This window comes from Eumetopias jubatus, unplaced genomic scaffold, assembly GCF_037043125.1.
Source record: "Eumetopias jubatus isolate StellerSeaLion01/CBP00866 unplaced genomic scaffold, mEumJub1_p1.0 scaffold_2, whole genome shotgun sequence".
In the NCBI taxonomy this organism is placed as follows: Eukaryota; Metazoa; Chordata; class Mammalia; order Carnivora; family Otariidae; genus Eumetopias; species Eumetopias jubatus.
Window position 1 is genome coordinate 53101140 of NW_028274808.1, and position 15883 is coordinate 53117022.

The following is a 15883-nucleotide window of genomic DNA, read 5'->3' on the forward strand; positions in this document are numbered from 1 at the left end:
GTTCCGGGAGGCCTGATGTGGGAGCAGTGTGTGTGGGGGGGCTCGCCCCAGGGCACCAAGCTAAAGCGAACCTCAGCACACACGCTCTTGCGCCGAGGGTCATCCCGCACTACTGGTAGAAGCCCGCCTGGGAGTGGTCTGTGTCCTTGGCTTTGGTGAGGACGCTTGGATGGCCGCTCCAGCAGACGCTAAACCCCAAGCCATTGGCTTGTTGCTAAGAAAATCCACTGCCCATAGGCCGCAGGCTCAGCTCTGAGGGTCTCGTGCGGAAGGCAGCTCTGAGACCTCCGGCCTCGCTGGAGCCACAAATCCCCACCGAAAACAGAGAGGCCAGAACAGCTTGCCGCTTGTCCAAGCCCACACGTTTAAGTCTCCAGAAAGCCCTCGTAGGCCAATGGGGATGTCGTTTTCGACCGCGCAGGGGTCGCGTACCCTTCTCCGCCATTCGTCTGAAAGTGCGCCCGCCGAGTGTCCTCCCCAAACCGCTCCAGCCTCCCGGGTCCCCAGGAACCCCTCCCTCTTAAGTTCCCAGACATCTGGGATCTGCCAGCGCCAAATTCTGCAGAGGCGCTGGCGAGGAGTTGAGGGAAGGCTGGAGCAGGGTCCCTAAACAGACCGTCCTTAGTTTCCGGGGCGCGAAGGGGCCGAGGCGAGCAGCTGCCTGGGGGTCGCGGTGGGGCGGCGAGGGTGCGTCCAGCCCCGGCGCAGACCTTCCGCGGCTCCGCGGGGCGCCTCAGTTTTCTCTCCTGCGCTCAGGCCCCTCTGAACCTCTGCACGTTTCGCTCAGGAAAGAGAACTCCCCGCGCAGCCGCGCTCAGTCCTTCCTCCGGGATTTTCCTGAGAATCCCCATGAGTTGGCCAGGATCCCTTTGGGGGTTTCCTTCCAATCAGCCCCGCGTCCTAGTCTCGTCCTCTGCGCCCCGGTTGCCCTCGCGCAGGCCAGGAATCCACTGCCGATTACCAACAGCGGAAGCTGGCGTAACCCCTTACCCTTCCTTCGCAGCCGCACGGGTTTCGTGCAGGGTGGTATCCCGGCCCCCTCCCGACCCCTCTAATCTGGTATGAAAAACCTGCTCTAGAGAGAGAAACTCGGCTTTGGGGCGGGGGGGGGGGGGAGTTTAACCGAAAGCGTGAGAGTCACCGGCCGGCTGTTATCTGGGGCTGAAGGCTGCGGTAATCGATGGGTTATTTTTACGCGGTAATAGGGCCCTGTGATTGCTCTATTAACCTTTAGACCTGTCTGAGGGACTCTCCGGCTCTCAGCCCCGTTGCGCTGGGGCCTCTAGGCACTGACGCCGACTCCAGACTCAGGCCTGCCACCCTCCCCGCCCCCAGCTCTAGGGAGGGGGCTGAGCTGGCTGGAAGACCTCTCCGCTGAGAAGCCCTGCTGGACTGCCAAGCTCCCCAAGCCCCCGCCACGTCCCTCGGATTGGTGCAGCAGCGCCACAGGCTGCAGGGAAAACAGAAAGATCTGAAGGTGGGAGGCCGTTGGAGATGGGAAGCGTCGCCAGGAAAGGGTGCACGTTTTGCATAAATACATAACGTTGAGGGCTGGAGAGGCCGCCTTGCGAAAAGGAAGGCGAAAAGGAAGGTGTCGTCCCCGCGCTCTGACTTGAGTGGGCCAGTCCCAGGTTTCGTGTCTTTTCCACTCGCAGTCTGGGGCTAGCAGGATCCCCACTATCCACAACCTCGCGGAGACTCGCAGCCAGCCCGGCTCTCCTGGTGACCCTCTGCTCCCCAGCCGATCAGGGGTCTCGCTCAAGAGGTCACCTTCCCTTCTATCAGCCCCGCCCCTTGCCCCGCGAGTCCAGGACTGGGGCAGGACTCGGACCACCAGGAGGCGGGGGTGGGGGATGGGGTGAAGGGAGGAGGTAGGAGAGGGGAGGTCCTGAATAAAGCTGACCCTGCGCAAAACTGCAAACCGAATCGACCTCAGGCACCGCGGTGGGTGAAGCCCCACTCCCCGGCAGTGGCACTTGAGCATTTTCCGAGATCCTTGCGCCTGGACTTTGCCTGTTGGGGGAGTTTTTTTGTACACCCCCGCAGCCCGGCGCAGAGCGGAGGTGTAGCCTCTGCGGCGCACCCCCGCCCCCGCCCTTGCACGTGACTCCCACAGGCCAGTCAGCGCCCGAGAACGCGAGCGCAGGGGCGAGGGGACCCGCGCCTGGAGCTGGGGGAAGCGGAGGCGGCCGGCACAGTGGCCGAGAGAGGCACCGCCGCCGCCGTAGCTCCCCGGGCGACCAGGGGAGCGCGCGCCGGCCCTCCAGGAAACTCAAGTCCCGGCAGGTACGGCTTTTTCTTCCCCCGCCACGCTCTTTCCCGCCGTCAGCGAAATTCAGAGCTCCTCTACGCTGTTTGCCTGGGAGTAGAGGGAACTGGTGGATGGAAAGGAGACGTTGGTCACTCTCTCCGCCCCCAAATTGGTCTAAGACGGCTCAACTTTGGGCATTGGCTTAATAGCGTCTTTAAATCAAAGTAAGATTTGGGGGGGAAGCGAAGAGGGATATTCGAAGTGCTTTTGGGTGTGTGTGTGTGTGTGTGTGTGTGTGTGAACTTGAACGTTTTTAATACCCGCCGCCGCGTATATATTCTCCAGCCCTTGTTTCTGCACCTCCCAGGCCAGGGTCTGGATGGGGATGACGGCCGTACGAAATCACACTGACCAACTGACCCGGGACAGGCCGCACGGAGGGGCTCAGACGGAGCAGTGTCACTCGTCGGTGGCTCCGGGGACTCAGAGTGGCGGTGGGAGGCAGAGCGACTGGGCCTCGGGCCCGGTGCAGGCGCTTCCAAGTCGGGAACGGCTACTGAGCGCCCGGACTTTTTATGCGCTTCTGGCCAGCCTCCTAGCCTTCCTGACTGGGGTCCAGGGAGTCAAACACCACCCACGAAGCTAACAACCCCACCCACTCACACTACTTCTGGGCAAGCTGAGGGCCGGAACCCGGGAGGAAAGCAGTGACGTCCCTCCGCCAGCCACGGTTAGCTGCCCCGATCCATAGTATTATGTCGCTTGGCTTTGGGTTGGGGGCGAGGGGGTCCTTCAGGGGAGAGAAGGATGCCTGGGTAGTGAACTGCCACCAAGTGGAGGGAACGAAGAGGCCTTTCTGTTGGAAAACAGGGTGGAGAGGGACCCAGGGCTGGTAGGATTTGGGGCAGCACGGTGGCTCTCCGGGGAAGGTTGGAGAAGCGCGGCAGAGAAGTATTTCCTGTGTTTTGGACAGCCAAGAGCAGGTTTCAGGCTTTTAAAGAAAGGTTTCATTGGGATACCCTACCCCCCTCCACACACACTTCAGAGTCTACACGTTACCCAGCAGCGGCCAGCTTTATTATTGCCGGCCAGTGTGGTGCGTGTGTGACAGTTTTCTGCGCAGCAGGCCGAGAACAGGGACGCGAGCTGAGCCGAAAGAGCAGGAGTGACTTGTGAATGGACGCGGACATTAGGGCAAGCTTTCGATCCTGATCCTCCCGCAATCAGACATGGATTGGAAAAGGGCTGTGAGCTACATCACGAAGAAAGCATTTCCTGTTTGGTCTGTGAATTTGAGGTGAACTGGAATGAGTGATCAGGAGGAGAGGAAAAACTGGGGAGCAGGCCTGAGTCCCCATAGCGAGGCCCGACCTGCCATTCTCAGTAGCTCGCTCTGCTACCTCCGCGGATATCTGAACCGAGGCTTAATAATAGAAACAAGCAGAATGATTTCTTGTCTTTCCAGAAAGGTATTGAGGGGTATTTTCTCCACCGTCTATTGTTCAGTAATCCAATGCCCAGGTAATGTATCAGCCATTTAAAAAGGTAGAGCATGTAATAAAGACAAATGTTAGATTTATTGCAGTTTTAGCATTTACATTTTAAAGCTTGTAAATTAGCGTCTGTATGTATACTCGAAGTTGGCTTACAAAATTATAAATCTTCCTTTCCTGCAGTTATGTGAGAAAAAAGTGTGACATTATGTTTTAGAACTGCAGAAGTTGAGTATCACAGAATATACAATGAAATAGGTCAAATATTTGATGTAAAAATTAAATACTGAATATTTTATCAAGGTAAGCCTATGTATTTACCTATTGAAGCCCAGAAATTCCTATGAGGTCTAATTTTTTGCCTTCATTTTCAAAGAGTGAAGTTGGTGATCTCAGATCAATTTTTTTTTTTTAACATTTTACTTTTAAGTAATCACTACACCCAACGGTGGGGCTTGAACTCACAACCAGGAGATCAAGAGTCACATGCTCCAGGAACTAAGCCAGCCAGGTACCCCTCAGATCAAATTTTTTTGTATCCACCCTCTAGCCAAACTTCTTACTGAAGAAAATGTCCAACAAACCAATAATTTATTGTATAGTTTTGAAAGCAAATAATAAACCGTCTAGGAGTTAACATGTGACTATAGAATACAGTGCTATTAACTCCATTATCATTAGTGATGTTACAAAAATGGTTAAAAGCATTATATAGTATTAGAAATTCCACTTTCAGAATTTTTTATAAAAATTAAGATGCCTATTTATTATAGTATGATTATATCTGAGGCACTGTCTTATGGCACACTAGAAATCTGTAATAATAATGGCCAACAATTATATAGAACTTTGTGCCTGTTAATAAAGTTTATAAAACCCTGTTATAAGTGCTTTATATATATTAATGTATAATCCTCACGATCCTCAATTGACTCTACAAGATAGATACCTTTAACATTTGCCTTTTTGCAAATGAGGAAACTGAGGCACAGAGGTTAAGTAATGTATGGAAAGTCATCAGTAAGTCACAGAGCCTGTATTTAGTGTAATAACGGTCAGTTAGTATCTTTGTAATTCTGCTATTGCAATGAAAAAGAAACCCCTGTTAAAAGTGGTTGCCTCATCTTAAGGAGAAAAGTGGGAGTGTAGTGGTCAACCTGAAACCCTGGAGGCCCACAGATTCTGTCCCCCACCCCTCTTTAATTGTATTTTGATCTTTGACAAGTTTCAAAACTTTCCAATACTTCAGTTCCGTCTTTTGTAATGGAGGCGACACACTTTCCTTAGTGGAGCTGTGACGAAAAGGACCTGGAACAGAGCAGGTGCTTCAGAACGTCGAGCTCTTATTTTATCCAAAAAATTGCCTGAGAAAATAAAAACACAGGATACAAGGATATAACCAAGTCCTATGAACTGTTATTCTTCCCCCTGAAGCAGTGTCATTGGTGTTCTAATTCCCTGCATGGGTGGATGACCAGGGATTCTATACGGAAAAACCCATTCAGTGAATCTGAGTGGCCCAGTGAGTAGTTCTGTAAAGTGAACTTGGACATCTCTTTCACTTTTCTGGTTTTGATACCCAATCTGCAAAATTGCTAAAATATAATTATTTGCAGGAAACAAATACCTCATCTGACTTGACTTCCACATGATAAAGTGTGTGGATGGATAAGAGATTTCACAATCCTTTTCACAGAGATTTAGCAGACCCTGTGCTCATGTATAAACATTTAGACTCTGCCTCTAGCTAAAAAAAAAAAAAAAAAGTTACAAACAAAAATTTCTTAGGTTGCTGGTTTTCATAAAGTTTGTCTTTCGTGGGCAATCTAAAGTTTTTTCACTGCCAGGGACACTTGCGGTTAGGCGGGACAGAGATGAGCAATATTTCTTGTGTCCCAGGCACTCTGCCGGAAACCCGAAACCCTTGAACTTAAAAAATACTGTGACAAGAATATGCTTGAAAAATAAGGTAAAATTAAAGTCCATCCTGACAAGCAATACAAAAAAAAAAAAAAAATGACCTCGGTTACAACCAGCAATTACATGTCCAATAACCGTGAAGCCCCATGTCCCTAGAGCTGCCCTCTCTAGGCTTTCCTGGAGCAGCCCCCGGCCTCCGCAAAACCAAGACCACAGCTTCCTTCGGAACCGCACGGCTTCCAAAGCTGGGCGCGGAGGGCGACGATTTCTTGGGTTAGCAGTTCGAGAGAAGCAACCGCAAGCATAGCGAGTGTGCTCTGAATGCTTCTGATGAACTTCCCCTTTTTGTCGTTCCTCTTTTAGGTAGGACCACAGCAAGGAGGAAAGGAGGAAAAGAGCCAGCCGGACCCTCCGCATTGGAACCAGCCTACCGCACCCAGCGCCGGAGTCTGCGGGTGTCCTGAAGACCGTGCGCAGCTACGGCCGCCAGCGTGACCCGAAGACCCGTGCCCCGCACAGGCGCCCAGGCACTGCTCCGCCTCTTCTGCCACTCTTGGTTGCTCGGGACCTCTAGGCCCGGGGGTAGACTCAGCCCCTCCTCCAGCACCTCCAGGAAGAACCAAAAATTCAATTTGGGATTTTCCTATAAACAAGAGCCTAGAGTCTTTTTTGCTCGATGCTGGATTTAATATACGTATATATTTTTGAGAGTTTTTTTTTTTTTACTTTTGATTTTTGATCTTCGTTTATGTGACAGGCTCTCACCTGTACATTATTATTTTTTCTACTATTATTTTCTGTCCCTGCATTACGCCTTGACTCGCACGTGGGAGAGAGGACTCAGAAGCTGAGAGCTCGCGGGGGCGATGTACCAGAGCTTGGCCATGGCGGCCAACCACGGCCCCCCTCCCGGGGCCTACGAGGCGGGCGGCCCTGGCGCCTTCATGCACAGCGCGGGGGCTGCGTCCTCGCCAGTCTACGTGCCCACGCCGCGGGTGCCCTCCTCTGTGCTGGGCCTGTCTTATCTCCAGGGCGGAGGCGGGGGCGCCGCGTCCGGAGCCACCTCCGGCGGCAGCTCCGGTGGGGCCCCGTCGGGTGCCGGGCCCGGAACGCAGCAGGGCAGCCCGGGTTGGAGCCAGGCGGGAGCCGAGGGAGCCGCCTACAGCCCCCCGCCTGTGTCGCCGCGCTTCTCCTTCCCGGGAACCACTGGGTCCCTGGCAGCGGCCGCCGCCGCCGCCGCGGCCCGGGAAGCCGCGGCCTATAGCAGTGGTGGCGCAGCGGCGGGTGCGGGCCTGACCGGCCGCGAGCAGTACGGGCGTGCGGGCTTCGCAGGCTCCTACTCCAGCCCCTACCCCGCCTACATGACCGACGTGGGTGCATCCTGGGCAGCGGCCGCCGCCGCCTCCGCCGGTCCCTTCGACAGCCCGGTCCTGCACAGCCTGCCCGGCAGGGCCAACCCCGCTGCCCGACACCCCAATCTCGGTGAGTACTGAGCGCAAGCACCTGGGCCGGCTCCGGGGTACCGGAGCAAGCTGTTCTGAGCACTGTTTGGGGCATTTAATTTTTCACAAGTGTGTGTGTAGGGTGGCGGGCGGTGGGGAAGGGGCCGGACGCGTCAGTTTCCAAGGAAAGCAAACTGGAAGACCGAAGCTGGCGGCGCCGAACGATGGCGGCGGTGAAGGTCACAGCCCCAAAGAGCCCAGATTCTGTTAAGCCAGGGCGAGCTTGCTTTCTAGATGCTTTTCTCAAAGAGAGAGGACTGCGGGGTGTCAGGGTCTGAGTGTTGCCGCAAACGTCGGATGTGTCTGAGCCCACCATGCCCATCTGTAGGTGACCGCGGGAGGCCGACAGGCTCACTGGAGAGCTGGGAGGAGCAGCCCCGGGAGCCCTTGGTGGACAGCGTTAGCGATCGCGGGGTTTCTGCTCCCATTTCCTCCCGGCCCTCCCTTGGAGTCCTCAGCAGGGAACTGATTACATTGGCTAGGGCCCAAGATCTTCTGGGCCATTTGGCGGCCCAGTTGGAGGATCCTTCGCAGTGGCGGATGATTCTTCTGTCGGGATTTCACACCTGGTACAAAGGAGGGACTGGAGCAGTGGAGATGGGTTGAACTGGGGCTGGCAACCTTGTGGGTGCCTGGGGGCCAGAGCGCATTGCGCACTGCGCGGGTCTGCGGCGGCGCCTGTGCGTGGTGTATTGAGAGCGCACGCCGGGTCAGCGTCCGGAGACACGGGAAGCCCAAAGGGGCTTCTCTATAATACCTGACTTAAGTGGAGACTTTGCAGCAGCTTCCATAAGTTGAGCGTCCTCTTGTCTGGAGGGCTGAGGTTAGAAATAACAATCGTAACGGGCACAGTTTAATATTTCCTGTGAATGTCAGACCTGGGAACGCCAGCAAACGTGTGCTCTCTTGCTCCGATTTACAGATTGAACAAAATGAAGTCTGAAAAAGGGTCTCGTTGCTTTGGGCTCGCAAAGTAAGGGAAGTGGCAACCACTAGTTCAAAATGCAAACGACCTGTGGCCTTGTGGAATTTCAGGAAGGGACAGGATCGGGTTTGGTTGGCTATGGCTTTTGCGGGGGAGGGGAAGCCCAGACCTGAGAAACAAAGTTAACATTTATTGACTACCTACTAAGTGCTAAATCCTTTCACATTTGTTCTCACTTTGAAGAGTAAAGCCTGTCCCTCCCAGGTTTCCAGTCTTAGGCTGGCTCTGAGAAGGGTCCCGGCTTTGAAGAGCTTTTAAATTATCCTCTGACCCTGGGTGGCCAGGGAAGGTCCCCAGGGGGGTCCAGCCAAATACACATCCCAGGTAAACTGATTAACCGTGGAAGTGGCGCCGGGTCTGGGTCTGTGGCTCCTAGTTTCCCCCTCCCCTTCTTAGGGGAGCCAGACGGCACCCCCCCGGGGAGGAGGGGCAACCGGCTCCGGAGCCTTTCGGTGGGCCTGAGCCAGATAGCTCGCTTGAAGCATCTACATACAATGGCAGCTGGGGGTGGGTGTGTTGGGGGGAGGTGGGCGCGGTGCGGCACTTTGGCTCTGCATTCTCAGAACTCTCCGTTGTCTTTGGAACGCTCTGTCTGGAACTTACGTTTTAAAATAGGGAGAAATGGTCCCCAGAGTTCCACTTCTTTTAACTTGTGGTGGGAGTGGAAAGGTTGCTTCCTAACCCCTATAACTTGGAATGAGAATTTGGTGTTGGGTTAGGGAAAAAAAAGTTCAAAGTCCAAAAATGGAGGCTATGCTTTTCTGGTCTTCAGAGTTACAACCACAACAGAGTTAAAAAAAAAAAAAAAAAAGATACTGTATGAATGCACACAGTATTTAAATTCTAAAATGTAACCCGTACCACTTAGGAGGGTGCTGAAGTAAGTAACGTTTCCCAAATTTCAGGGTCAACAAATGACAAGCTGACTTCCAAGGAGCACCTCCTTGCTGAGAATTGTGGCCTGTCTTCCCAGTACTCTGCTCTGTTCCACTAGTTCAGGAAGTCCCACCTGAAAACAGCCCTTGGGTCTGGCCTAGCAGCTGGATTATCTCTATACATAGCCAAGTGTGTTAAATGGTCTTCAGGAAACTTCCATGTTATCTTTGTGAGAGAACATGAGGCATGTGGAACTTGCTGGCATTCACATCTTCAGCATGTTCTGCAGGTGACACTTACTTAAAAGCAAGTTCATTTAAAAGCAGTGCATGTAAATAAATATATATATTTTTTGTCTGTTCTCCTATCACACGGACCCTCCTGTAAATGCCTGCTGGCTTTATCAAGGACCAACACTGGCATACTGGCTGATGCTGAGTGATAGAAACATGATGACAAGTGATTACTGATTCCATGTTATTTATTGAGAGCCGCTGTATGACAGGCGAACGTTCATTCAATTCCAGGTACCCCTGTGATCTTGGGCAAGTTACTTACCTCTCAGTCTCCCCTCTCTTTCTGTAAAATGGGATAATCCTAACTCCTTTCAGTGTTGTCTTACATTAGACAAATATAAGGCAGTGTTTGTGAAGTAGTTGGTTTTGGCCCCTCATAAAAGATGGCTATTTTGTTAAGCAGCCACTCACTGTCATGTAGAGTGACTTGTTTTCCTGATTTTCTCGGGACTGAGGGGTTTCCCAGGACTTGGGGTTTTTAGTGCTAAACCTAGGGCAGTCCCCAATACACAGGGATGGTTGGTGACCCTAAACAGACATGAAAATGGGTAAATGACCCTGTAGCATGCTGCAATAATGAGCTAAGAGCAAAGAAGAGAAGACAGAAGTGGTTCTTTCTTCTGTCTAGGAATCTGGAAGTCATCACCTAAGTGGTGTCATCTGCATTTGGTCTGGAAGGATAAGTAGGAGTTCGCCAGGAAAAGCACAGCACCTGCAATTAAAAAAAAAAAAAAAAAGGAAAAGAAAATTAAGCCCTCATTTGCCATCACATTTTGTAGTACCATGAAATGACACAACACAGCTTGGCTTTTGTGCAAATAATATATTTACAGCCATAGGTAAAACCACACAGACTAACTCACTCTTCACCTCAGAAACTAGTTTCAATTTCAATGAGGAGAAATAAGAGAAGAGCTTTATTTTTTTATGAAGTATTAACTTCCTCGTTTTTAACAATAGTTAATATCTTGTCAGAGTTCTTATGTTGGTTATTGGAAAAGACAAAAATCAAAGTAATAAAAGCTAACAAGGGCCTCTGTAAAGCCGTGCACTTAGGTTGGAAGGAGTTATTCTGCCTTGACCGCAATGTATATGAACTTCAGCTCATTCCAAGTTCAATATGAGCCTGACCCTGAAATAACCATTGACATCATTAATTGGGCTGCCTTAATGGAATTATGTGACCTTACTGAGGGCAGGTACAGAGTCTTACTCATATTTAAGTGCCAGGCACATGCTGGGCACTTGGCAAATATTTGAGTAGAAATCTAGGAGGCAGTTGCCACAGTACTCTGCCCAGGTCAAAAATACACACAGTGGCTGCTTCAGAGGCCCATTGGGGAGTCCTGGGGAAGAGGGAGCAGGGTGGGAGAGGGTTCTGGAACCCTGAGAAACCACTATTTTAGGTTGGAGAAGTTACAGGGTGTCAGAGAGAGAGAATGACTGTGTAAAAATACCTGACGGGGTGCCTGGGAGGCTCAGTAGGTTAAGCGTCCGACTTTTGTTTTCAGCTCAGATCATGATCTCAGGGTCATGAGATTGAGCCCGGTATCCAGCTCTGGGCTCAGCAGGGAGCCTGCTGGAAATTCTCTCTCCTTCTGCCCCTCCTCTCTCTCTCTCCTTCTACCCTTACCCCCCCCAAATAAATAAATCTTAAAAAAAAAATAATAATCTGAATGGCAAAAGCTTATGTCCTTTTAACATTGTGTTGTTCCAGGTGAGCGAACATTAGGTTTGGCACGAACACTTTCTCACACATGATTGTGGTTGTTGAAATGGAATATGGAATATGACTGCTCTTAATAATAACCCCCTGGGCACTGATAGTGCTTAGGGAGATGGTGGTTGCCATCTGTCCGTGGACCTGGGCAGGGATTTCTTGCATTTCAAGGGCTAGAGCCTTTCTCATGTTTGTATGCCCATGAGATAGCTAGAGCAGGGTAAGAAAGCTGTGTCTCCTTGTGAAGTAACCAATCAGGGTGGTTACACAGGTATATCAGTTTGTCAAAACTCATGGAAATGCACTATTAAAACAGGAATGTTTGATCGTATGTACGTTATACCACAATAAAGTTGATTTTTGTATTAATTAATGCTTGCAAATACTTAAAGCAGAAAAGGAAACCGTAGAAATTATGTGTAAATATGCCATGAAGGAAATAGTATTGTAGCAGATGTTACTGGAAAAGCAAAGAAAATATGCCTTATTATGAAATAACAATTCTTTGGGGTAATAGAGAAACAAGCAGTTATAATGCTGTCAAAGGATCTCAAATTTTTGAAATCATTTTAAGGGTTGATTAAAAAAAAAATAACACGGTGAAACACGTGCATCACCCAGTGTCAGCCAGGTGGTTTCTTTAAAAGCTTTGCTTCATTCGTGGGGTCGTGAGAGTTTGTTTATGGTACAGGTCAGTGGAAAACTCTCTCAAGTGTTTTCTGGATCTTTGGGGGAACTGCTTATCGATGAAGCCGGTTTCTTTCAGAGCCAGTTCATTTATATAGGGAACTTTGCGAGATCAACTCTGAAGTAGCTTGTTTGGCTAGAGAATGATTTGTCAGTCTCTGAGAAACCAAAGTTGTTTGACTTTCCGGTTACCACCCTGAGCAGGTCAGTCAGAGCTGGGGCTGGTCTGTGGTGCTAGATTGAGAACCAATTAAGTGAGGAAGGTGTGTGCGGGGTGGCCAGGGGTGTGTCACTCCTTCCAGTGAGATCTGTCACCTGCCCAATTGTGTCCCATCAAAAGGTCAGGCCACATTTGCTAGGTACTTTCGAAGCACTCAGGTAGAACGATGCACAGGAGACAGTTTTAGATAACACTTTCTTCTGTATCCCTTCCCATTTTTCTTTTTTTTAACTTAAATGAGCTAAGAAAACAAACATACTCTGAGGTGTGGGGAAACAGGAACTCTGATACCTGTGGGTGGGAGTGTAAATTGGAGAGCCCTTGGTGATAGTCAACAAATTATAAAGTAGCTACTCTTGACCCAGAACTTTAACTTCTAGGAATTTAACTGCAAATACACTGGCATAGTTGTAGCCCTGTTTATAATAACGAAAATTGGGAAAAACCTAAATGTTTATTATCAGGGGACTGTTTGTATACATATCAGACATACAAACGATAGATAGCATGTAAGCTTAAAAAATTAGGAAATTCATTATGTGATGGTATAGAGTCCTCTCCAAAGATATTTATAAGTACAGGATGTGTATATTGCATGTCACTTGTGTAAATAAAAAAAGAAGAAGGGCAGGGACGCCTGGGTGGCTCATTCGGTTAAGGGTCCGACCCTTGATCTCAGTTCAGTTCTTGATCTCAGTGTCCTGAGTTCAAGCCCTGTGTTGGGCTCTATGCTGGGCGTGGAGCCTACTTAAAAAAAAAGAGAGAGAGAGAGAGAGAGAGAGAAGAGTATATGCATTTGAAAATATTTAATTTATCTCTGGAAATACAAGGAATTTGTAATTTCGATTGCCCATGGGGAGGATAACTAGGTAGATGAAGAATGAGGGTGGGAAAGCACTTTTAGCACATATGCCTTGGAACCTTTTGATTTTTTTTTTTTTTTTTTTAATTTAGAGAGAGAGCGAACAGGGGAAGAGGCAGAGGGAGAGAGAATCTCAAGCAGACTCTGGGCAGAGCACGGATCCCAATGTGGGGCTCCATTCCGTGGCCCTGCGCATGACCTGAGCCAAAACCAAGAGTCAGATGCCCAACCAACTACGCCACCCAGGCGTCCCTGTGGAACCTTTTGAATTTGTAACCAACGTAGCCATTTTTTATTTTTATTTTTTTTAAGATTATTTATTTATTTATTTATTTTAGAGAAAGAGTGCGCGCACACGAGAGAGAGAGAGCACAAGCAGTGGAGAGGGAGAAGAGGGCCCCCCCCCCCAGCAAGAAGCCCAGTGTGGGGCTCAATCCCAAGACCCTGGGATCATGACTTGAGCTGAAGGCAGCCGCTTATCCAACTGAGCCATCCAGGCATCCCTTAACCATTTTTTAAGTCACTTCTATGCTTCTTTATTATCACATTAAATAAAAAAATACTTTTAAAATCTAGGGAAGTTAAAAAAATATAGGGAGGTTAAAGTTAAGTTTTATTCGATTTTATTCTTTACCATCTTAGCCATTTTTAGGTGTACAATTCAGTAGTGTTAAATATATTCACATCGTCGTGAAACAGGTTGTCAGAACTTTTCATTTTGCAAAACTGAAACTCTAATACCAATTAAACAACAGTTCTCTATTTCCTCTTCCCCAGCCCGTGGTAACTGCCATTTTAATTTCTGTCTCTCTGAATCGGACTATTTTTTAGGTACCTCATGTGAGTGAAATCGTATAGGATTCATCTTTTCGTGACTGGCTTATTTCACTCAGGATAATGTCCTCAAGGTTCATCCATGTTGTAACATGTCATATGATTTCTAACACTGAATAATATTCCATTGTATGTATATATCACATTTTTAAAATCCATTCATCCATCACTAACACTTGAGTTGTTTCCACCTCTTGTGAATAATGCTCCTGGGAACATTGGTGTGCAAAGGGAACCTTTTGAATTCTGAACCATGTGAATATATTACCAATTTTAAAAAAACATACTAAACCAATTAAGTTATCAAAGAGACATACAGCATTCATGAATTAACTCCCTGAGAGTCTCTCGCCCTCTTTTTGTTTAAAACAGGGTTCCGTATTTAGAGTTATAGATGCACAGAAAGAGTACTTTGTAGTACAAATTGTTTATTGAATTTAGCTTTTTGTTTTTGCTTATCTAACGGGAGATTGCTTTACCGACGGGACAAAAAACTCTTATCCTATGCTTAGTAATGTCTATTGGTAGCATATCTCAGCAATTGTCAAGTTACTGGCATTGGGGGCACATAGGTGCCCTTTCCTGGTGTGGCAGTTCTCCCTCAGGTTATACTGGGGTGAGAGCCAGAAAACCACTAAGGCAGTGATAGGACGATCTTAGAAAAACAAATTACCTTCCCCCAAGGCAAGTCTTTTAACCAGTTCTTTTCAACCTGTCCTTTTTTTTTTAATTTAAGATTTTATTTATTTATTTGAGAGAGAGAGAGAGAGTGTGAGCACGAGCAGCAGGGGAGAGGGAGAAGCAGACTCTCCACTGAGCAGGGAGCCCAATGCGGGACTTGATCCCAGGACTCTGGGATCAGGACCTGAGCCCAAGGCTGATGCTTAACCCACTGAGCCACCCAGACGCCCCCTGAGCCTGTCCTTTTAAGGCAATTGGGTTGTAGGGACTGTAGAGCTGAAGCCTGCTGCAAATGTTGCCGCTTTGGTTTGCATACGAAAGAGGAAGGACTGCCGGTTCTTCCATTGCCTTGCTCTAGAGGGCAATTCTTGGAGGCCCCTGGATGCTGCTGCTTTAAGAACTTGACCGAGCCTTTTTGACTTCTGGAAGTATTTGTCGGCTGGTGACTTTTTTGATCTGCAAATCCTGAATAAGGTGCAGGTGATAAGGCCCTCTCATGGGTTGGGAATGGGTATCACTCTGTTCTATTGACTTTCTATGGTCCATGACATGGCGTCAGGTAACAGTCCATGAAGGATTATTTAAACATTTTATTGGCTATCTATAGAGCTATTTCCTTTGTCTCCTTCTAAAGCAAGTAGGGAAGATAATATGGGTGGGGCTATAATAGGAATAACCTCTGATCTGTTTTAATTTGTGCAAAATAAATTTACAAGTTTGGATACATTCATGTTTGGAAACTAGCTAACAACTCTTTAGGGACAGGAGCTTCTATCTTGTGCTATATATGTGTCTGGATCTTGCTCTCTGTAATGCGATTTATATATAGTAAGTTGGATCCTTTATCAAGGGTCAGTGGGGAAGTTGTCAGGTGATAGGGACTTTTAAGTCCTTTTTTAAAAAAAAAAAAAGATTTTATTTATTTGACAGAGAGAGACACAGCGAGAGAGGGAACACAAGCAGGGGGAGTGGGAGAGGGAGAAGCAGGCTCCCCGCAGAGCACGGAGCCTGATGCGGGGCTCGATCCCAGGACCCTGGGATCATGACCTGAGCTGAAGGCAGATGCTTAACGACTGAGCCACACAGGCACCCAAGGGACTTTTAAGTCCTTCTTGAGAGGCAGAAATGTTCTACATTTTGCAGGAGACGTAACTGATCCTCAGAAAGATTAAGTAGTCTGCCCAAGTTCCCAGTGGTAGTAAGCAACAGCTCTGGCTTAGAACACAGGGAAGCCCAATTTCCAGGACTTAATGCTTTCCTTTCATTTACCTCCTTTTGCATTTGCCAACCTTAAGATGAGGGCGCTTATCCCTTCAGTACCATAAGGTGCATGGTGGTTGAAAGACTCAAACTTTAGGATTTTTTTTTTTTTTGAAGACTTTATTTACTTGAGAGAGAGCACATGAGAGAACATGGGGGAGAGGCAGAAGGAGAGGAAGAAGCAGACACCCTGCTGATCAGGGAGCCTGCCGCTGGCTTGATCCCAGGACCCCAGGGACCATGACCTGAGCTGAAGGCAGATGCTTCACTGACTGAGCCACCAGGGGCCCCTCAAA

At 48.8% G+C, this 15883-nt stretch overlaps 1 protein-coding gene across 2 annotated transcripts in view; it reads left to right on the forward strand.

Moving 5' to 3' along the window:
- The first annotated feature begins 6530 nt into the window (after positions 1-6530).
- Positions 6531-15883, forward strand: part of GATA4 (GATA binding protein 4) — a 46250-nt gene continuing 36897 nt past the window's right edge. For both annotated transcript variants that reach the window (XM_028114405.1, XM_028114406.2), the window contains exon 1: positions 6531-7146. In XM_028114405.1, the coding sequence (XP_027970206.1) occupies positions 6531-7146 (616 nt within the window). The remainder of the gene's footprint in view (positions 7147-15883) is intronic.